This window comes from Columba livia, chromosome 1 (assembly GCF_036013475.1).
Source record: "Columba livia isolate bColLiv1 breed racing homer chromosome 1, bColLiv1.pat.W.v2, whole genome shotgun sequence".
Taxonomy (NCBI): domain Eukaryota; kingdom Metazoa; phylum Chordata; class Aves; order Columbiformes; family Columbidae; genus Columba; species Columba livia.
Window position 1 is genome coordinate 174731441 of NC_088602.1, and position 23172 is coordinate 174754612.

Below are 23172 nucleotides of genomic sequence, written 5' to 3' on the forward strand. Positions count from 1 at the left end.
GCCCTTCCATTCACTGTATTCTCGTAGCTTGTCCAGGAAACTTTGTAATTAAGAAAAACACAGAAACAGAAATGCCTTCAAACCTTCACTTCAACTCATTAGGGAATCTTACTGAAGCCCACAAGTTGGCACATCCAACCCCTCTCACAAGCTGCAACCCTTTTAGGAGGGATGTAGGAGTGGGAACTGGCAGAGGCAGGGGCCAGCCTCTGTCCCACTTTCTCATGATCCATGATAAGAGCACGGCCTGTGAAGTTCAGCCTTGTTATTAGCTCCTCATATGCATTAAATTCACCCCACTTTCCACAGCTGCACAACGGGATGGCACAACAGTACCACCACATCTGGCTTGACATCTCTTCATAAAGAAACGGCCAATTAAGTGTGTTGAAAACCAGTATTTGCTTAAAATCATGTTATTTCAAATGTTTTTGATACCACTGAGGATTCCAAACACTCAGAAAACCTTAGCAACATTGATACATATCCTGCAAATCTGTTAGTCTAGGATTTAAATCTGCTTTCTTTTTCTAATCTGCTGCTTTCAAATTCACAGGAATTATTTTCTGAGTTTATGTGGGGTTTACAACATACTTCTTTCCAGATATAGCACTGAGATTAGAAACTTTTATTTCAGCAAAAGGTTAGAAAATGTAACTGTATAATAACAATTCTAGGAGTGAGGACTTGAGGAAAAATACCAGTTGAAGTCATGACAGCTGGCAGGATAATAGTCAAAACATCTTTGCTATTTTTTTTTGGTGTAACAGCAACACCTTGATCCGTCAATGTTGATTAGAGCCAACTGCATTACATCCTGAAACATATATCTGAAAACTGAATGCTGAATACGATTATTTTTTTCTTACAAACCCGTAATTTCTAGTGTTTTCTTAAAAGTTCCAACTTCTCAAATTGCATATACTCATGAGAATCACAAGGTTTCATTCCTCACGATAAGGTGATGGAAATCTAATAGAATAAAGTCAAGCAGTTAGATACCAGCCATGAGAAATTTTGCTGTAACTTGCATTCCATCAGCTGTACAGGGCAGAAGGGAGGAGAGGCAGGGGAGCAGCCAAAGGACTGAGGAATAGCGCTGAGCTGCCGGCGTGACACAGAGGATTAAAATCCTGGGATGTGCTGGCTGAAGTAGTGTGGTGGGCAGGGAAAGTATTTTTCTTACTGTACATATCCCTGGCAGTACCACAACCAGAATGCCATCCACAGCTCTTACAAAGATGAACTCGGGCTAGAACAGGTGCAGAAACCTCGTAGGGTGGGAATGTGGAGTCAGTTTTACTGATGAAACAAATATAGCTTAATAGGGTTAGCTGAGCAAAAGAAAGGCTGAAGGGGGTACAATTACACTTTATAAATACATGACCAAATACCAGCAGGGCTGAAGAATCACTCAAGCTATAAGACAATGCCGGCACAAGAACAAATAGCACAAAAAGTCATCTACTATTTTAAGCTAAAAGCATATTTCTAACCATCAGAGAAACAGCAGTTTGTAAGTCTTGCAACAGAAGTAGTAGGTGCTAGTAAGCTAACTACTTTTATAGCAGAAAAATAGTAAATTTGTGTAAGGGATTTTATGACATGGTGTCTGCTGGAATAATGGATGTCCCTTAGGCTCTTTGCTGCTAGAAAGGTTCTGGCTGTCATGGTTGGAAGGCAGAAAAGAAATATGTAAATGTAAACTCTGAAAGCTGAGATCCATGAAGGCAGGTAGTTGTTTACTGATACCTAAGTCCAGCCCAAGAGAGAGCTGGATGAAACCAGAGAGGGAAAAAAAGTGATCCCTTGTTTATTGCCCTTCCTTTGTAACCACCTGTCTCTCTGACCTGCCCATCTACAGAGAGGCCACCCCAGGAGGATTTCCTCAGCTTCAGTCAAAAGGCGAGTTTGTCTGCCCAGCACTGCCAGACCCACCTCAATCAAGGGAAAACCTATAAAGTGTCTCAGCTTGATCCTCTGCTATAGTCAAAGATGGATTATGTGCCCAGCTCCTTCCTTGTCAGAACATCCCAGGTGTCTGTTACGCCATAGCTTCCTCAGACAACAAAAACCCTGTTTGTATCTCCTCAAAGACCCATAGCAGCCAGCTCTCTCCTGTTTCTACTCTTGCCCAAGTGAGCCCACTCCAGAGCTACCTTTCTGGCAAGGGAGCCAAGTGGCTTCTACTAGGTGGGGAGAGATTTCTCCATCACAAACTTCAAAGGCAGAGGCACACTTGCCTTCAGCTTTATTTCACACACATTTCATTCACAGGCTCTGAAAAGCCTGCCAGCGTCACTAGTCCCACACAACACATCATAAATAACTGCTCGGGTAAGTATTTCACTGAAGGCCCTTGGAGTGCAACCCTGTAACTCTTGTAGAGTCATTGGCCATAAAGATAATTTGTCTGAGTCAGTACCAGAGGAAGGAGGAAATTTGGGGTTGAAAGGTATCTGCTGTGAGAAGACATTAACATGCCTTTCTGGCAGCTCTGCCTGCATTGATTTGCTGCAGGCAATTCTCAATCAACATATGAAGTGCACTGGCAGAAGCTACCTCCTAATTATAAATCATTTAGTCAATCAAAATATAGCTCCTCAGCTACGCAAAGATCTCATTTCTTCTCAAGAGCCTTATATGGAAAGAAAAATGGAAATGCTATACCAAGAGGAGGGAAAAAGCTTTATTTAAAAGTGACAAAAAATGAAAGCTTCAGGATCCCATTTGTGGTGTAACTTACAGCAACTTAGGTACTTGTCAAAGCTAATTAAGACAGGCCATCTGCAAATGCTTATGATTGGAAACATTCCATCCCGTGCCAGCAGAACAGTGTGTTACAGCCTCCTCACTTCCCACCCTGACAAGTGCTAAGCTGCTTTTGCCTGATGCTACCAGTCCTGGGGTAGGGAGCACGTTCCTCTTCCTGCAGCATGAGAGCACGTTACCTGAGCATCACCCTTCAGTTCTGCCATTCAGGAGAGGACGGGGAGGTGTCCCTGCTCCACATGCACCGTCAGGGACAGGAGCACCCCATGGGGAGCATGGCCAGTGCCACCCTTGCACCCTTCCACAGCTTCTGAGCACAGCCTGCTCTCAGGTCAGCTCCCACCAGTGAGCTGGGACATCTTGCTGGGTACCCTATGGCAACAACTTCATCTTTGAGGCACCATACTAAGTTCACCACCTTTGGCAAGCAATTTTCAGGCAGAGCCATAGGCAGTGACAGGCTAGGTTGGGGGTAATGAGGCCTGCTGGTCCATCCCAACGTGGCAGACAGATGGGTGCTGGCAGGCCTGGGAGTTGCCCATGGAGGAGAAGGTCCAGCGGGGCAACATGGCCCACAGGCAAACAGCGCATTGTCCTGCTGCTAGCGTGCACTGCCCTTGATATGCACATTTAATATCTCCTCAGCAACACTTCTCTTTTTGTGTGTGCACCCATGCAGTAAGTGTTCTTTACACGCTGAGGAAGGCAGAAGTGCTGGAAGCTCGTGAGGAGCACCAGTCTTGCAGGGCAGCCAGCGGTACTGCCATCAGTGTGCAGGGTAGGCAGGGCCACCAGTCCAGGGCTGTCCTGAGCAAAGCTGTCCCTGCACAGACCTTTGGAAAGGTCTTTCACATCTTAGGAGCCATTTTGGAAGTGTCACAATTGGACATGACAAGTACTGAGGTCTTCAGAAATCTGTTTTTATAATAGTCTAGCTGTGGGCTTTACAAGTTCTGTTTTGGTTTGGGGATTTCTTTCTCTGCTGAAGTTTATCAACCCAGTCTAAATGCATTAACTCAGGCTATAATCCCAAAAGAGAAATGATCCCGTTGGCGAATGTCCACTTTGCAAAAAGAGACAAGGACCACCTGTTCCTGGGGTGACAGCCATCTCCTGTTCACTGAGCACCCTCTGCCTCCAGCAAGAAAGCTGAGATTCATTCTGCACATTCCGCCAGTGAAACTGGGACTCCAGAGGTGAGAGTTTCCTTTGACGTGTGTGTAACACAAAGTTGGGCTGATACTGACCCTTCAAAGAGGCAAAGGGAAAATGAAGCCACATCTCTTTTCTTTGTAAAGCACTACAAAGAATGCCTGCCTACTTTTTGGTATTGTTTTTCAAAGAATCATATATACACATACATACATACATATAGATGTGTTGTGCACACACACATAGACATTCTGTAAGTCCTTCTCCTCTGTCAGGAGATTATATTAGAGCAGATCTCTATACTTAGATTGCTTGAGCAAAGTGTATTTGTAGTGTCGGCAAGCACCCCACACACTTGTGAAAAAAAAATCAGCATGGAATTTTTACTGCCATGCTGAAGCTGAAGTAAAAAATCTCTTTATTCAGATCATGTTTATTAAATTAAAGAAGTCTGATTAAATAAATCCATACTATACCTGGAAACAAAATTTGGCCTAAAGTCTTCATAATGCAATTGTCAATTATATTTTTTTTTTTTTTCTGCTTGGTGGACATGTCTCTCACACATGTTTAATCAAGGTTTAATACTTCACTGCACCTCTATTTTGCAATGCTTTGCATTTAGACAGTCTTACATGGACTCTGTGGACGCTATGCATAGGGCACTGTTGGGTCTGGCAGTCGGTGAATGAAAACTTCACCAAAGTTAGTTATAAAGTAACACTGCAACGTTTGCAGCTACTCCAGACAGCACCTTTAGGTACGTAAGGTATGCATAGTCATGTCCAGCTTACAGACGATCAAATCAATGAAATGAAAACACAGTCTACAAAATAAGGGAAAACAGTTTCCATTGTTAGCAGGAACACCACGTTTGCCACCTCCCAGGGTGTTACGTAGAACTCCCTGACAAAGAACTTCTCAGCATAACCCCTCTCTAATGCCAGCTATGTCCCAAACTTTATCCAAAAAAGACATCATGACATCGCTTTTGTAGTCTCTTTTTCCCCCTCAAAGTGATGGCCACAAGCCATTTTATTCTGCAGCACTTGGCACTTCTGCTGAACTTCATGCAGAAATTAAAGAACGAGGTTAACGACTGGTGTGGAGAGTGGAACCCAGCAGCTGGAGGTGAATGTGCACTCCCTGTCTTTGGAGTCTGGCACCAAGCTAGACTTTCTGTTTATTGTTGGGAAAAAAGCTAAAGAAACATTATTTTTACAGTACTCCCTATCCCAAAGTGCCCGATAGTCGGCAGAGATCCAAGACTCACCACAGCCAAAGGCTGGAAAGCACTTCTCAAAAACAAACAAATGAAGGAGCAAACAAACAACACACAAAACCAAACAGAGAAAATGACACAGAGAAACCCCAGTTCCAACAGACACAGAGGATTTCTGTGAAGGAACAGAAACCAGTTCTATCCAAGCCATTTCTGCTCCACTATGGCATATGGGATGACTGGGAGATGTCTGCTATCACATACTCAAGACAAAGAAAATTAATATTCTTCTTCTCAGAAACATTTAAGATATAAACCACAAGACTGTGTTAGCCATATAATAGCATTATAAATCATATTTTTTAAAGATATGTACAATATTTTTAAAGCTCTATCTACAGAAAAGGCCTTTTAATATTATCCTTTATTAGCACAGAGTTTAAAATTACAGGCTCTCAAAGAAATATATTTTTCCACTGAAATTACAGGTTATCAATGGTTTTCAGACACTGACATGCATTTAAGACAATCTCAACCCAATGCTGACATGATTATTGAACCTTCACCGAACCCAGGAAAGATAATGCATGCATACCTCAAATTTGGCCCTATTTGTCTGATAGGTGTCTTTTTTCCCCCTCTAAATAGAAGCTCCTGACCATACACAGCCCTATACAGATACTTCCCAAAACATTTACCCGCTTTTTAATTTCTCACATTCTGATGAAGTGTAAAATTCATGCTGGATCTTTCAATAACAAGCCCTTAAATAAAAACTGAATGGGATTTTTAAGAAAAGCCACGGCACCTAGAAGTGAAGAACACAGCACCTGATCATAATTACACTGCTCACATTCTTCAGCCGGTTTGCTGGGGAAAAAAAGAAGAGAGAGACAAAACCAAACAACAACAAACCAAACCAAACAAACAAACAAACAAAACAGGAGGTGCACAGCTGACATGCAAAGGAAGCCACAGTTTCATCGCAGAAGGAAGCACCGTAGGGATAACAGCAGCTACAGACCACGATTTGGGGTGGCATTCCAAGGGCCCCATTTTAGACAGGGATCTGAGCTCTCTGTCAGACCCGTGAGGGAGCGGTACCGGCATCACAGTTTTCCCCACCAGCTACTGGGAGTCTCAGCAAATGGCACAGGCCAAAACCCAACTTCTAGACACCAGCAGTCAGGTGAGAAGACCCCTACCCTTCTTCAGATGAAAAAGCAGATGTGACAGAAGTGTACAAGAGCTGGCAAGAGGGACAGATGGCTGGAGAGGGCAAGAGACAGGTCCGAAGGAAAAGAAATCTATGAAGAAAGCTAAAATAACTGGGTGGGGAAAAAAGGCCTTTGTCCTCAGAAGAACACAGCAATTAACAAATAGGTTTTAATCCACAATGATGTAATTTTTAGCTTGTTGCTCTTTGGGGCTGTAAACTGTGTTTATCTATATTTAATCTTGATGGGTTTTGTGCTCTGGAATCTCCCAACCATGCTGAAAAGGAAACACTGAAGTGCAGTTGAAATCCCTTTATTTCACCCTGTGCTTATTGATTTCAGAAAGCTTTTCAGTGAAACTGCTGTGGGTGTAGGTTGACATTACCAAGAAGAGAATGTAGCCAGTTACTCATTATATAGTTCTGCACTAAACAATGAAATTACTTTGGGTGTGTATGTGAACAGAATTTAGCCCACTCTAACCTACCAGCTTTGCGCAGTATGTTCTCATTATCCTGGGGCTTCACAAAGTCTGACAAGTTTTGAAAAGTCAGTCTGACTCAAAAATCAGCGCAGAAATCGGGGCTCTATAAAAGCAGTTTTGAGAAAAAGAATATACAGTGCATTTTTCCCAATCAAATATTTCTTATAAAATCAGATCTATTGTAATTTTTAAAACTTTAAAAAACAGCTGAAAAAAATCACATATGGAGGCAAAATTCCTGCCAAATATGGTTTTCTCTAAAGTATGGAACAAAGAAAAATACAAAATATATTACTTTCTAAGTCTAGAGAATAACTTTAGAAACCTCAGGGCAAAACCAGCCTTAGGGCAATATTCAAGGCTGTCAAGACACACAAAGCAGCAGCAACGTCGTCATCCTCCAGCAATGGGTAATTACTACACGCAGGTACCAGCAATGGGTAATTACTACACGCAGGTACCAGTAAGCATGCTGGGGGACTGAGGCACTGCTGGCATTGACTCCAGCCGGCATGGAGAAGCTGTTCCACATTTAAGTAATGCCAGCACTCCAAGGGCTCTCTTTACGACCAGAAAAAAACCCAAACTACAGTGGAGAGAAGTAAAGTAGGACATAAAATTTTATTCTGAAATGATCTCTGGCCACAACAATAAAATGTAACAAATATTCACTAGAACAGTCTTAACTCCTGTCATCAGCTGTACAATACATACAGTATCATAAAACTGGCCACTAGGATTAAAACCCACTACAACATCTTTAATGTTAAGTGGCAACAGCAGCATCTCACAGAAAATTATACATACATATATACACAGTCCACATTCAATCGTTTTTCACATGTTTTCAGTACACACAGTTGCAGCATATTACAGTCACGTGTCTAAGTCATTGCCCAATAAAAACCCAAGCTACTGCTTAGACGTAATTGTAGCAGTTGAACTGAGTAATTACAATTTGTAGCAGAGATGTACAAGCCCCTAGAAACAATAATTCACAAATGTTATTTTATTTAAATGCTACCGTAGCATTAAACTGGGCAATATTGTAATCTTTACTGACTGGAAAAAGAGTTCTTTTTGTACTTATCACAAATATTATTGATGGAAAAAAAATACTAAAAAATGGAGGGCATTAAATAATGCACACCCTTTCCTAAAGATTCTAATATTGCCCAATGCTACTTATGTCTAAAGTGTTTTCAACATTCCCATGAAGTCATTTATAACTCCAAATCACCCACCAAGTTAAAAGTGGCTTAAGTGCCTTGCACCCAAATTGTAAAAATCCCTGGCCACCTTTATAAGAGCCAGGCACATATAAAAGGAATGCACTTTGGTTCATACCAAATGCCCTGGGATTAAATCACACTATAAAACTAAAGAGTCTGAGGTAAATTTTTACAAATACAGTTGATTTCTGTCTAGTGTCACTATAACAAAAATTTCTTAAAAAAAAAAAAAAATCAATTTGATGTTAAAGTACAACCAATGAGGAAGGGCCATTTTTAACCCCTCAAGAAGACGTACTACAAAAACAGAGTGTCCTCTCTACCCTAGCAGTGTGATTGCCTTATTGTTTCTATTAAGGCCTTGATCATCTACAGGATGTTTTAAGATAGGTATAGCATTTAAAAATAGATTTCATCCCTACTATCCAGTATGCAAAGGGTAAAGAGGCCAAGATGCATGCCCTACAACGTGGTATTTGTAATAAAAGGCACATTGTTAACACCGAGGGCACAATCCATCCTCTATTGTTAATCTACACATCTTGCATCACTCTGTTGTTCCAATACACTTAAGTGGTAATGAACACTCCAGTGGTGCAAGAAACTGAGCCAAGTGAGACTGCAACCAAAGACAACACAACACTGTGCTATTACTAAATCTGAAAATAGCCGAGACATCCCCAGACAATGGTAACATGTGAGACTAAGCACTGTTTCCAAGCCAACTTCTATCAGCCTAATTATCAGAGCCCTTAGAATAAAATCACATCAAAGCAAGAGGCAACGTCCCTTCCACCCCTCCCCTCCCTACTTTTTTACAGGTATAAATAAGCTCCAATAAAAAGCAGCTACATCACCTAAAAACTTTGATGTAGCTGCTCCTTTAGCATAGAGGAAGTTCCACTGTATCTGGGTTAAAAAAATAGCTCTGCACACTATATTTTGGCCTTAAAGTTTCCGGCAGCATTTATGAACAAGGTGGATCACAAATGCATTATTGGCATTAAGAACTGATTACATGAAAAAAGAAAATTTAGTGGTTTTAGCCCATTAATGACCCATGAACATTATGAATGTTTTCACCTTAGATTGCCATGAAAGCAGGAACGTATCAATATTCCCTTTAAAATACAGTAAGGGAGGCAATTTTTCTTCCGCTCTTAACTTAAGCATCCCTATTTCTTAAATTTTACAGGAAGAGTTAAGGTAAAAAGGAGTGGTAAAGCCAAGCAGGTGGTGGAGGAAGTAAAGGTTCCCAGTTACTGTAGAAAAATACACAGTATTGTATTCCCATAGTCACGAGAGTCAGTTAATTTTACATGGAAATTAATATATATCTTTTCCAGAATTAGAATTTACTGACCATAACTTAGTGAATATTCATATTCCAAAAGCCACTTTTCTTGACTGTATTACTATATTTCATTTTAACATGATTTCATACATGTTTACATATTGCACTTACACACATTGTATAAAGACGTGAACATTTAACACTAAATAATTTAATTTGACTAGAGGCAGGAAACAATCTTTTATAAAAAAGGTAACAAAAATGGTTGACTGATGCTCTAATTTTAACAGTTATCAATCAACGAATACCATCCTCACTCAGAAATTATTTTTGGAGCTTCTTTAGGTGTTGACTTTTTGGCAAGACATTAAGCGATATGTTTCCTGAGAATTCTGCAACTTTGTATTTATATCCCTCCCCAGTCTTACATTAAATTAAAAACAAACCAAACAAACAAACAAACAAAATTAAGCTGTAAGTGGTAAATTAATGAATATGAAGGAGAACTTAACCGGAAACTTTCTTGGCCTCTCAGGGGACCATGCTTTAAGTATTTTTCATAATTTGAACAAGTTACTCAGTAAAATCTGTATATATAGATGTTGCTTATAGTAAAATTATTGAGGTTTAATGCAATCCATCTTAGTATGTCTTGTTCTAACATCCATAATCCTTCTACATCATGTTCTACTTTATTTAAAATTCCCTTTCCATATGTTGTATACATCCAGTGTAGACCACAGCCACTGTACATTACGAAATACTGATCTTAGATTTCAAACTGTTCCTGTTGAAAGCATGCTACAACGTGTGAATATTTCTCTCATAGGTCTAGATATTATTCCTCAGTAAAAACGATCTTTGTTCCATGAATGCAGCCCAAAGTAAAAAAGAAAAAACAAACATTAGCACACACACACGTGAACAAATCTACACATATCTCTAACTGTTCCTTCAAAGTAATTTTCAGCTACAAATGCCAAAGATTAAATCAAATTCCAACCATTTAATGTTCCTTTGATAATTCTTCCTTATTACAAAGTATCTAGGATCACGTCTGCCAGCTGACAAGCTTTCCACTGAGGATCTTTCCACTTACAGTTATGCTGTTTAAGGTGAAGTACTTTTCTACTGAAAGCAATGTAGTAACATAGTATTTGCTCCCACATGCAGATTCAAAGTGTAAGTGTACCAGAGAGGTCACAGTTGCTCCAACAAACATTGTCATAAAAAATAAAAGCAATCTGTGAAATCCATGTACCATAATAGTCTGGAAGTTACAGTATAAAACTGACAGAACAAGCACTTCTGCCTATGTGATTTAGGGAGACCAAGCTGCACATTAGGAGAGAAAACAGGAGATGGGGCAGGGGGAGGGAGGGGAAAGAGAGAGAAGCCCAGCGTGAATGCTCAATGTTATATACCTGAAATGAAGTCCAGAACATTTTGCTTTACCAACTCATCAGTCACTTTCAGACTTAAGAGGAAGAAACATACTTCCATTTTCATCCTTTCTGAGACTGCCCACCCATTCCTCTCACTCTACCGTGAGCACGCAAGAGAAGAGAGTAATTTTAGCCCTGGAAGTCCTTCTTTCTTGCATTATATTTAAATGCTCATTTTAATCAAAAGCATTACTTTTGAATACAGAAAGCATTCCAGAGGAGGTGACTGTACCATTACTGACACCACTACTTTCTCTGGGCTACCATATAGAAAATAACAATGTGACATGCTATGGCTCCACTTCACATTATAAGTTCACGCTTAACTGTATTCGAGTATTCGTCCTGGAGTTCAGTCAGGCATAGGTGTGAGTGTTTGCAGAATCAAGACCCATACACATAAAATCCAAAAGGCAGAGACCTACAAATTTACCCCAGGTGAAACCTAATATGAACCATGGAAGAGAAAGGTTAATACCTTTGACACCACGCTGCAATGCATGACAGTCATGTTGTAACCAGTGGCCTGCCACTGATGTTTATTACTGTGTCACACTAGTTACAGTAAGGCTAATTGTACTGTAGAAGACAAATATTTTAAAAAATAAGTATAAAAACTTAAAGCATTGTCCCCGTGTTTTTATAAAAACAAAATCAACGTTTCTTACATTTAAAATGAGTGCTGAAAGATACAAATGAATAAAGTTATTGAGCAAATAAAAATGTATATCTGAGCTACTTTTTCATACAAATAAGGCTCAGCCACATTGTATCTCTCATATTAACAGCATCGGGTTTTTCAAACTCAGCTAACAAGTTTTGGCAATACTGTTCTTTGCTGAATATTCCCATTGGCATCTGTCATCTGTGCCAAATTAGTCCTCAGTTTTGAAGCCGAGCTTGAAGTGGGAGGTAACTTGGAAATCGACGTTATAGCACCAGTGCTCTCTGTAATTCTCTTTGCCGAGGCCTTTTCCCCAGTCGGAGGCTTTGGCAACCGTCTCCTTAGCCAGGGATGCCGCAAAGCTTGGCTTGGTGTCATACGGATAGCAGGATCCCATTCTAAACACTGTTTCAAGAAGTCAAGGAACAGGGGATCATCACATCCCTTTAATGCATTACCCCATTCTCTGCTCTCTGGTGGGCCACGTAGCTTTCCTCTCCGAGAGCGTCCACCATTCAGTATTACAGAGCCGTCGGACAAGGTTGTGATGTTGCAGTAGCGCGGATAACCCTTAGAGCTCACAAAGTTTTTGGCTCGCTTGGATGAATCTAAGAGTTTTGGAGAAGGCATGCCCAATAGCTCAATCATACAAGCCAGCTGGTCTCCTTCATCTTCTCCAGGTAGAAGTGGATAACCGGTGAGAAGCTCTGCTAGAATACAGCCCAAGCTCCACATATCTATGGGCATCCCATAACGAGCACCAAGGATGACTTCAGGTGCACGGTAAAACCGTGACTGAATGTAAGTGTAGACTCGCTGATGCTCGTAGCAACTTGAGCCAAAATCAATCACTTTGATACCACTTCTACCCTGTTGCTTCAACAGAATGTTCTCAGGTTTAAGGTCACAGTGAATGATCCTGTTCTTGTGCAAAGCATCCAAGCACTGTAAAATTGAGTGGGCAAACTTGCGGACCAAAGGCAGGCTAAAGCCCTGAAACTTGTTCTTCTTTATTAACTCATACAGGTTCATGCTCAGCAATTCAAATGTCATGCAGATATGGCTGCGGAATGTGAAGTTTTCCAACATGTGAATAACATTCATGTTATTATCCTTATCTTGTTTCCGGAGATGCTCCAGGATCTTAATTTCTTCCGCAGCTTGGCGGTGGAAACGCTTTTCATTTCTCACCATTTTTAGTGCTACATGCTGATGCATCTTGTGATCATAGGCCTTCACCACCTGCCCAAAGCTTCCTTTCCCTATAACTTTCAGGACTTCATACCTGTATGCAATATGATCATGGGGTACTTGTATGTAAGACCCTTGGTCATCATCATACCCGCAGTTGTTGGAACCACCAATCACACCTTGCCGCTTCTTTGCATTTGGACCCAAAAAGTATATTTCAGGGTAGCTAAAAATCTCATGATGCTCAAAAGCTGTTAATTTTTGCATGTATTGCTTCATTGCCTGCTCTGGTGTTATAACGGAGGCTTTCATTTTCCCTGTTCCATCTGTAGATTTTAAAGAGCTGGAGCTCCCTTGTCGTCTGTGAGCACTCTCTGGCTGTCTCTCCTGAACCACTGGCAATCCAGATTTGCCTAGCGTTGTAAGTCCATTTGGTTGTGTCGTCAGAACCGTCCTCTTGTTACTGTTATCTTCAAACAGCTGCTGAACCTGGATTTGTCCATGGCTACCAACATGGAGGTGCTCATTCATTGTGTGCTTACTGCCTCCAACCTAAAATCGAAAATAAATATATACCCAGTTAACAAGTAAGGCATGAACTCTGTGCTTCACCATTCATTCTGCAACCTGCCATTCTGCCTAAATCACCTGAAAACTAAGTATTTTTGTAGAAGTCGGCGGTCTACAGATAATCTGAAAAATACAGCACATATTCTGTGATATGGTTAGATGCTGTAAAATTTTCCAGATCCTTATTTCTCAAATGCCACTTTCATGGCTCTCTGAAATGTCTGCAACAAGGCAATCACAGATGTGCTACGATGATAAGCTAACAATCCTCCAAGGAATCTTCAAGGCAACAGTCCTGTAATATCAAGGAGTATGCTTGAGGGACACTAAATTACACTTTACAGAACACAGTAGCAGTTTTATTTATGCTGGAGATCAATATATGATGCCTGCTTGAACTTACATGGCTAAGGCTCTCCTAGTCACCTGTTCTCAGAAATCAAGATTTTAACTTGTTCCCAAATTTCTTGTATATCAAAAGCCCCAGATACAATTTTAAGCAATAAGGAGTGTGCTGTGACATGCACAAAGAGGAAAAGAGCCTGCACTTCTCTGAAGTTCAAGAGATGCCATTCACTGCTTGCAATTGAGACAGCCACTATTCAGCAAGGCATTCAGACCAATGAAGTACAAGCATATCCTCTAGCACTTTCCCAAACCATTCTTATAATAACTTTTAGCCAAGATGAGATTTGGGGCCTGATACAAACTTGAGCTGAAAGAAAATCTTTACCTTGAAGAATATACAACTAACTTTATTTTAAAGGAATGGAAATAAAAGATTAGTTGATTTTAGAATTTACATTTGTTCTGGACAGTTTTCACTTGGACAACAGAATCAAGCATTTTCAAGGAAAAAAAAACACCACTGAAAGTAGTGAGGTGTGAAAACAACTATCGCTCAAAACCTGTTATTTTTAAGGAAAACTATGAAATTTACAAGCATATACTTGCCACTAAAACAGTTGTCCTTAGAATTCCTCATTTGCTCTGAAGCATAGAATAATTAGTTTGTCATCTGCCTGGTCTTATACAAGCGTGGGAAGAATTCCCCTGCTGTCTCTCCAGCTGATTCACTAGTCTTAATATTTATGTCAAATTACTAACCAAAAGTTCACCAATACTGTCAGACAGATGATCAAGACAGGGTTGAGAGCACTTTTAATCTGAGAATTATTTTTTCTAGGTAGCTAAGGAAAACACATTCCCTGTTCACTTAAGGTTGCTGAAATGAAATCAGAAAATGACAGTTGTGTGCTGTGATATGAGGCAACAAAATCTGTGCTGCAACTGCAGAAGTGATTCCTAATGAGAAAACCAAGACATGCAACGCAGACTCTAGCATATTTTGTGCTTCTGTTAAGGTATCGGTCTGCTTCGGCAGAATAGTTTTTTTGTAAATTCAGTAATTTGTTCCCAATGTGTAACCAGCAGGAAACCACCCTCACCTTTGGATAATATTTTGAAATTTGCAGCTCTGAAACTCACACAACATAAGAACAAGAGCTCTCAGGGATTGCTTCTGCTAAGTTGACTGCTCTTCTGATTGCATTTTGACTCACGTTGAATAACTGGTCCATTTTATTTCATCATTGCAGTTTGATTGTGTACATTTATTTGCAGAGCAATTTCAGTTCACACTATCAAATTTGATCAATCTCATACAAAGTGTTACCACACAATTGCAATTCGGAGCAAAACATGCTGGTAACATTTAAGCACAGTGAAGATAAACACGATACTGACATTAATTCCCTTCCTAGCTTGATGTCTCAAAATCCCCAGGAATTAAATCATCAAGGGGACTTAACAAACCTATCATGCCTACAGGAAATTCCTTCAGGTCAAGTTTGAAGTGCACTGCAGTAGCAATTCCCTGAAGGTTGCCCTGATCCTCTATATAAACAGCCGTTACTGAGAAGAAAATTCGGCCCCATCAGCTGCTACATAGTGCATCTCAGAAAAAACGGATCTAGTCAGTAAGATGTGTTGGAGGCTCCATCCAGTATTGCAAAACAGCATAAGAAATGCACAATGAAGCAGCAGAGCAACTGTACAGACTACAAGTACTTAAGCTAAGAAATTCATGGTACATATATTTCTTCAGTGGTATTGGTTGAACAACAAACCAGAACATATCTGGACAAACCAGAAGTAGGCAATTCTAATGTACCGTAAGGAAGAAAAAACGTAGAGGAGAAAATAATCTTTAAGAATTTCTTAACCAAAATACTCATTGCCACAGTTCACATCTTGATTTTTTTTTTTTTTCAGTTGAATCACCTCTTTTCAGATTTAACTATTTTTCCGCCCTTCCTAAGCACTGCTTGTTTCAATAGATGTAGTGGGGAATTCTTCAAATTTCAGTTATTTGCTTTGTATCAGGGCTTGGAAAAAAATCTAAACATTTACCTACTCTCAACAGGGACTGAAGAGTTATTTTTCCTAAAAGCATGTTTGCAAACACATTCTAAAGTGTAAACCGTGTAGCTCTGCTTCCTGCACCTTCAGGGAACCTCATGATTTCTCTTGCTGCTCACAGTTTGCCTTTTTCTGCCAAGCAGCACAATGAAATCACCAGCATTATCCCAGCTTCACCCCAAATCCAAAATGACTGGTTTTGCCAGTTTCAGTCAGCTGCTGCTGGGGAATGCAAATGCAGATGCAGACAGTAGCACTGGTTTTCTTTGTGGAAGAAAAGACACCAAATTAGCACAGGCTCTATTCCAAAAGCTGTGGGGGAGAAGAGAGCTCGCTCTTCTTTCAAAAACTGAAACAGGAGCTTCAGAGCTGATATGAATTGATGGCATATCACAACCACAAAGTCAATATCAAAAATGGACTTTACCCATCTCACGGTACTGCCTGCACAAGAATTACCATCACTTCTTCTATTTCCAACCCGGATAAGAGTTAGATTCTCACCAGCCTTTTGCTCTGCCCATCTACTTCTGGCTACCGGGTGTTTGAGACTGCTGTCAAGTTCAGACTTGCACTGCTTACAAGCTCCACAGGCTTCACCACTGACGCTGTTAAGTTCCCTGAACCACTATTAATGGGCCTGCAAAGCTACAGAGGACTACAGCCTTCTTAGCCCAGTTACAATCTGTTCATGGTACACAGAAGCTCCATCTTTTCATCCAAAACCATAATCCTGAGATGTTCATAACGTGTCTCCCTTTTGCTTCTGCAGATGGGCCTCTAAATTCCAGATCCAACAACCTACACAGCTGACAACCTGCGTGCACTTATACAGCATACTTAACCTTCAAAGACTTACAACTTTTTATAGCGCATATCTTCAAAAACTGACGTACACAATTCTCCATAAAACATATTGAAACAACAGGTAAGCTTGAACGGAAAGAACTCATCTTCCTGAGTCTTCTGGGAACATCAATTACAAAATGGCAAATGTAACAATGTGATTTTTTTCCCTCTCTCAGTAATTTTTCATCACTTCAAAATTGCTGCTATGGTTTGCTCATTTTCTGGAAGTTGATGGCTATGCCGAAAACCTAACCTTTGAAGTACAGACACCATGTAAAACAAAACAAACACACCCCTTTTTTGGGGGTGGGAGTGTTTGAGGTTTGGGTTTTTGTTTGTTTGTTTGCACAAAGGGGTTTAGGGACAGAAGTAGAACAGTAACGTAGTATCCTTAGACTACAGACCTGTAACAACATAAAAGTAGCACAAACTTGAGTCCAACCTGCTAACAAAAAAAAACCTGACAATTCCTTTGGAGTAACACTCAGCCAATGCAATGTTCTGTTTCAAGACCTACAAAACTATGACTACAGGACTGAACACCACAGTAGCATATACCTTTTCTCAACTGTATCTTCCAAAAGCACCAAGACATATTCCATCTTTGTAAAAGTCACTTGATGTGATATTAGCAGTCTGTAACACTATCCAAGACAGGCACGTGCTTCAGCTATATACTATCATTTTATTTTGAGCAAAATCACAGATATAGATGTCAATCAAAATCTAAGAAAGTTTATAAAATGAATCCTAGTAATAAAGCAATCACAATGGCCTGCTGAAATACTGCACAGGAAGAAGATGCCTTTATCTGCTATTACTTTTCATAGGTGAGAATAAGGGAGAAACAGTGTTCCAAAGCATATGTTAATTAAAGAAGAAATGTTATGCTATACACCCGTTTCTTTACAGCATTTCTAGGCATTCCAGTTTCAGCCCTACTGTGTCTAACATGCTAGAAGCATACACTTACAGGTTTGGCATGCTTCACTGCCTATTTTGCTGACCACAACCTGAGCAAATATACAAAAGGCCATTTTCCTTTGATAAATGAATTTAACAACATTCCTCTATTCAGAACTAAAAATAGCTGCTAATTAGTAAGATAACAACAATGCACGATTATCATAATGGTTTTATTACGAGTATGGGTTTTATACACCAAAAAAGACTAAGCCATTCTCCTAAAGAGCTTGTGGCTCAACAAGAGCTGTAGAAAAAACACACCATTTTGATTTTTTGCTGCTGTCATATCTGGTCCATATAGGCTTATTTTTTGAAAAGCTAACTTTGACTTTATATAGCAAATATTTTCACAGACAGAACTATGCCTCAAAAGTGATAACAATTCCTAACATTTTTTTTCCTCCTGTCTGGACTATGCAGGTACAGAGCATCTCCATACTGCTGGGGCACCCTGCATGTATTATGCATGTTGAAACGAAAAAACACAGTCAATGGACAGTAAATTAAACCCTTCAGGTAAGCTGAAGCGTATACATATGAGACGTGTCCAGATCTACAGCAGTCCACAAGCTCAGTCACCAACTGCTGAAGCTTAAATACCAGACCACCCCATTAAGTCAAGATAGCTTCATATCCCACCTAGACAAAAGTTTTACGTAGAAGAAGCAGAAACATGAAAAAAAATCTAGATATAGCAAAGTTCAGGTCACAACTGTACAGTTATTTCCTCTGAAACACGGCAGCATTTCTGTGGCAATTTATTACATCAAAACACCGCAATACGAAGGTATTTTCTTTGGCTTCACCTCTTTTAAAGCAGCTGCCCTTAATAAAAATTTGCAGCATATGACCCACCAGATCCTCACGTTAACAGAGTCCAGGAATCTCTGTTCAATTATAATGTATATTATTAAAAAAAATTTAAGACTAACCAACTGATGCAAAAGCGTATGGATGGACATTCATCCCTTGTGGCAAAAGAAGACAGGTTTGCTGTGGGGAAGTCTTAGAAAGGGGTTGAAGAGGGAAGGTACTGAATCATGCACTGTAAATGGGTTGTTGTTACAGTACTAGACAGGAGGAGAAAAAGATCAAGACTGCTTTACTGCAAGAGCAACAGCAGGAGTCCAGAATGCAGCGATATGTGCCAAATAAGACAGAAAAGAGATGAAGGTAGGCAGAAGACAGAGACGAGTCTGGGAGAGAGACTCACAGACGGGTGGGGATTTACACAAGCAGAGCAGCAGGCAAGTAAGTTAATCTCTACTGCAGCATGCCAAGTGGATGCAAGAACACCGTAACAAAAAGAGTGAATAGAAAAAGGTTCCAATCATCAAGGCAAGAACTTAAGCCTTCAAAAAGAAAGCAATGACTTTGAAGAGGAAAATGAAGAGGACAACGGACTGGAAATGAGTTTCCATTTTCCACCATGACCCAAAAGGATAGTCAGGGAAGGAAGCACGGACGAATAAGCCTACAATGAAGCCACAAATTTTTTAAAAAATAAACAAAACCTTTCCCTGGTACAATACACAACAGCCTGCTTAGCAAAAAAGGTTGCTGTGATTGCAGGGGCTGCAGCCCAAATCTCTGCCCTGTGGTAAGAAACCTGTGTAAACAGCATCTTCCCTCCTGCTACCCCTGGTCTTCCATGCTATTGAATTCTACCAACCAATGAAACTTCAATTGAAAGTAGGAGACAACAGTTTCACTAGAGTCTAGATGACACAACTCACTGCTGCAAGAAATATGACAGTGGATTTCTTCTCTCTGTATTAAAAGAAAACTTTTTAGCTTAAACTCAAAAATACCTTAAATCTCAGCCTCTCTTCACAACTAGTGTATATACAATATACAGGCTTACATCCAGCCACCGGCAAGTTCAACCACTTAAGTAAACTATACCTTCTGAAAATCTGAAAAACAAAGAGAAATGCTCTCAATTTCTAGCTATTACAGAAGTCACATAACTACAACAGGGATGAAAACAGAATAAGTAAATGAACACAAAAAAAATGGCTTAAGAAAACTGAAATGTTCCATTTTATAATAGATAGGTCTGACTAGAGGAAGTAGTGGGATGCAAAACCAATGGTTTTCAATCAGTCAGTGTCAGCTGAGGTTACTAGGCCCCAAGTTTATAGAAAGATCACATAACAGATATAGCCCTTATTTTTTAAGGTTAAAATCCAGCATTCTGATGTCACATCTGATCCTTACCACAAAAAGTTATATTAGCCAACCACAAAATAACCACCTACAAAATTCATAAAGGCAGTCTGAGGTATTTCCACAATAGTACCCAAGGCTAAATAAATACTGTAAAGCAGGCTCTATAGCACAAAGGAAAGGCAGAGTGTGCACCAGTCAGAATCTAGAGGGACATGAAACACAGCAATATAATGCTTGAACACCCCTGTGTGCTTCCATAAGAATTTCATCTCTTTGTATCTATATACACACATGTATACAGCATACATGGCTATATAGAAACATATGCATACATACACAATGATATGTGTATAAAAATACTTGAAACACAGAAATATAATGCCTGAACACCCCTTGCATGACTACATAAAGATTTTGTTTTCATACAAATATTTATATATGCAAAGACACTATAAATAATACACACAGACATAAAACTATGTCTAAAAGTGCCAAAGTTCTGTACTTCCAAAATTAGTAAGTAGTCCTAGGTATACAGCTGGACCAGCACACTTTCACAAATCCTAAATTATGTCTGGGCTTTGTTACATATGTACAGTTTCATCACCAGTGTCCAGGCTGTTTGTACCACATTCTTTTCTGTTTTTATAAAACAGTTAAGCTGTTGCCCCAACTCTAAAAATCGACCAGCACTTAACTGATACATGAATGTGAAAAAAATGCCCCTTGATACGAATGAACAATTCATAACATAGCTACATAAATAGACAGTGATGTTGATCTCAAGTATGCAGCTCCACCTTGAATTTGCAAAACACCATTTCTTCTGAGAATATCCTATAGATAGTGTAGGTTTTTTTAATTTAAGCCAATTCTTTCTATAAATGGATTTGAATAAGACACTTTTACCCCTGAAGCTATATAGAAAGTCACTGAAACACTAATATCTAAATGCACAGTTTCACCTTCCACTAGCCCATAATCACATTACCATTTAAAGCTCTACCATATGTTTACGAAGATAGTATGTGAGCATCCATGAAGAACTCATTAATTCTAAGAAAAGTATGCCATCAATGCCTTTCAGGGTCAGAATGAAATCTTTCATAATTCAGAAGGAAATGTATGCAATAAAAATTCCAGATATTTAGTGTTAACATGACAACATACAGACCCCTCTCTACCCCCCTCATGCCTTCAGGACAGAGATACCCTCCCTCATCCATATATAGTGGCATACTTGTAAAGTTTCATTCCTGTTAGATTAACTAGGGGTGGGAGATAACGTGAGATATCACAGAATCGGAAAATAACATCTTTTTCATGTCATCAGTGCTTATTTCTTTAGGTAAACTACTGCAACAATAAAGTTGAATTAATCCGGTCTTTGTCGCCAAGTACAGTGATAGCTATTTCTAGAGAAGGCAGCTATCGGCCTGAGCTAATAAGGGGAGAGCAGCCTTCATTTTTCACTACAGTTCATGCGACCCTTTAATCACAGTGACTAAACTCATTGACAAAATAATGTCATCTCAAAAAATGCATTTACCAGAACAGCTCCTCTGTGCGAGTGTGGAAGATCGAATTTGTCACTGAAAATGAGACACAAAACCAGACTGAAAGAGGGCTAGGGAGGGGGAGGGAGAAAGCTGCTTCTCAGTGCAGTCACAGAGATCCAGTCTCACAACAAACATGCACATTTGATCCGAGTCTGTAGAAATTATATGCACTTCGCTTAAGCACCAAGCGTCTCATTAGTCTGGACAGGGCGGCGGGACCCTTGCCTTCTCCCGCCCCGCGGTGCCCATGAGGGATCGGTCCTGCCACGGGGGACACCCGGCGAAAGGAGAGGGGCGGCGGCGCGACAAGCCCCCTGGGCAGGACGCCCCTTCCCACCCCCCTGCCCCGACCCCCCGCCCCAAGCCCGGGCTCACCGTGTGGGAGGCGTTGCTGGCCCTGAGCGGCGGCAATGCGAGGGGCGACGGCGGGCCTGTCCCAGCTCCTGCCCGGGAGACCCCGGCTCCGGTGCCCGGGGAAGACTGCAGCGGGCGGCCGCTGTCCCCTGCCCTGCCTGCGGAGAGCAGAGGGGTAAGCGTGGAGAGCAGCGGCGGCGGCAACCCCTCTGGGCAGCGCGACCGTCGGGGCGGCGGCCCCAGCGCTTCGCCGGCACCGCCGCCCGTCTTGCTTCAGGCAGAAGGCACTAAAAGCTAATCACCGCCGCGGCGCACACACGCACCGATCCGGCTAATAGCGCGGGCGGGCCATGCTCGCCCGGCTAAACCCTTCATCCGAGATTAACCCGCCACCGGCAGACGCCTAACCGGGAGAACAAGCCGGCTCTGCCCCGCAGACGCCTCGGGGCTGGACGGCCGCCCAACCCACCCCGAGCCGTCTGGCCCGGCGAAATCCCGGCGCCGCCGGGAACCTGCCAGGAGTTCTCAAGTCTACAGCGGGGAGAGGAGACGAGCACCGCTGCCCCCTGTCAAGCGCGGCCGCTCCGGCAAAAGCAGCAATTCCCAATTTTTTCTGGGTCGTTTCCCTAGGTGATTTCTCTATTTTTTTTTTCCCTTCCCCGAGGCGAACTCGCCACTCCGCACACCAGCATGCCGGAGCCGAACACGCAGCCTCCCGCCGGCCCCTCGGGCTCGGTTGCCGGGGGGAGGGCGGATCATTGTTCCGACACGCACGGCCCCGCTGCGGCGGCAGCTGCGGGGGCAGCCGCGTCGCGGTCGAGCTCCCCCCGCCGCCTTCCCCCGCCCCAGCGCCGCACGGCCCAGCCTGGCGCGGCCCAGCACGGCAGGGGCGGTGCGGGCTCCCGACGCGGCGGCGATCGTGGCTGCACGCTTCTTACCGGCTGGGTAGGCAGCACCAGCGGCGGCGCTAGCTGAGGGTTTTCTGGTTAACATGGCCGCTGGAGAGGAGGGAGAGGAAAAGGCATGTCAGGGTGGCTCTCCTCCGCTGGTTCTCGGCCTCTCCGGTCGGCGACTGCCTCTCTTCTCCGATCAGCTACACCCAGATCCCGACACGTCCTCCGCTGCATCCCCCTGGCCCCGGGCCGGCCGGACAGACCCTCCAACGGCCCGCCGTCGCCTCCCGCCGCAGCAGCAGCAGCAGCCGCGCCGCCGCCGCAGCCCCCGGCCCAAGCTCATCACCTCCCCCGCGCCCGCCCCGGTCGCCCCGGTCCCCTCAGACGGAGGAGGGGGCAGCAGCAGGCGGCCGGACAGGGCCCTCCTCCTCGCGCGGCGGAACAGGGACAAACAGCGCACAGGAGGGGCGGTCCCCGCCCCGCCGGCCACCTCCCCTCCCTCCGTCCCTCCTTGTCGCCCCCTCCCGCTCCGCTCCCCCCGAGTACCCGCACGTTCCCCCGGCGCGGAGTGGGGAAGGGAGGGGAGGGCCCCTCGCCTCCCCCCGCGCCCGCCCAACGGCCGCCTCCTGCGGGCTCAACGGCCGCCTCGCGCCGGGCCCCGGGCGCGGGGAGCTGGGGCGGCGGGTAGGGGCGCGCGTCCCGCCCGGCCGTTGGT

The 23172-nt window shown here is 42.4% G+C and overlaps 1 protein-coding gene across 5 annotated transcripts; it reads right to left on the reverse strand.

Annotated features, from left to right (window-relative positions):
• Positions 1-7449: 7449 nt before the first annotated feature.
• Positions 7450-22890, reverse strand: DYRK2 (dual specificity tyrosine phosphorylation regulated kinase 2). Of its 5 annotated transcripts, none has more exons than XM_065048430.1 (4): positions 22503-22826; positions 21586-21722; positions 21201-21243; positions 7450-13225 (listed from the first exon to the last, which is right to left on the reverse strand). In XM_065048430.1, the coding sequence occupies exon 4, from the start codon at positions 13202-13204 to the stop codon at positions 11624-11626; it is 1581 nt and encodes a 526-aa protein (XP_064904502.1). In that variant the 5' UTR covers positions 13205-13225; positions 21201-21243; positions 21586-21722; positions 22503-22826; the 3' UTR covers positions 7450-11623. The 5 variants fall into 5 exon arrangements, with proteins under 5 accessions (XP_064904502.1, XP_064904497.1, XP_064904488.1 ...); XM_065048425.1 differs by lacking the exon at positions 22503-22826 and adding an exon at positions 22251-22376; XM_065048416.1 differs by lacking the exon at positions 21201-21243 and having other exon boundaries at positions 22503-22890.
• Positions 22891-23172: the final 282 nt, after the last annotated feature.

Coding starts and splice junctions, on each gene's coding strand:
- DYRK2 (XM_065048406.1), bottom strand. CDS start 22,323: ATGATCCGCCCTCCCCCCGGCAACCGAGCCCGAGGGGCCGGCGGGAGG. Junction 21,723..22,250: donor TGTTCGGCTCCGGCATGCTG/GTGTGCGGAGTG, acceptor TGCTCTCCGCAG/GCAGGGCAGGGGACAGCGGC. Junction 13,226..21,585: donor CCAGCAACGCCTCCCACACG/GTGAGCCCGGGC, acceptor TTTCGATTTTAG/GTTGGAGGCAGTAAGCACAC.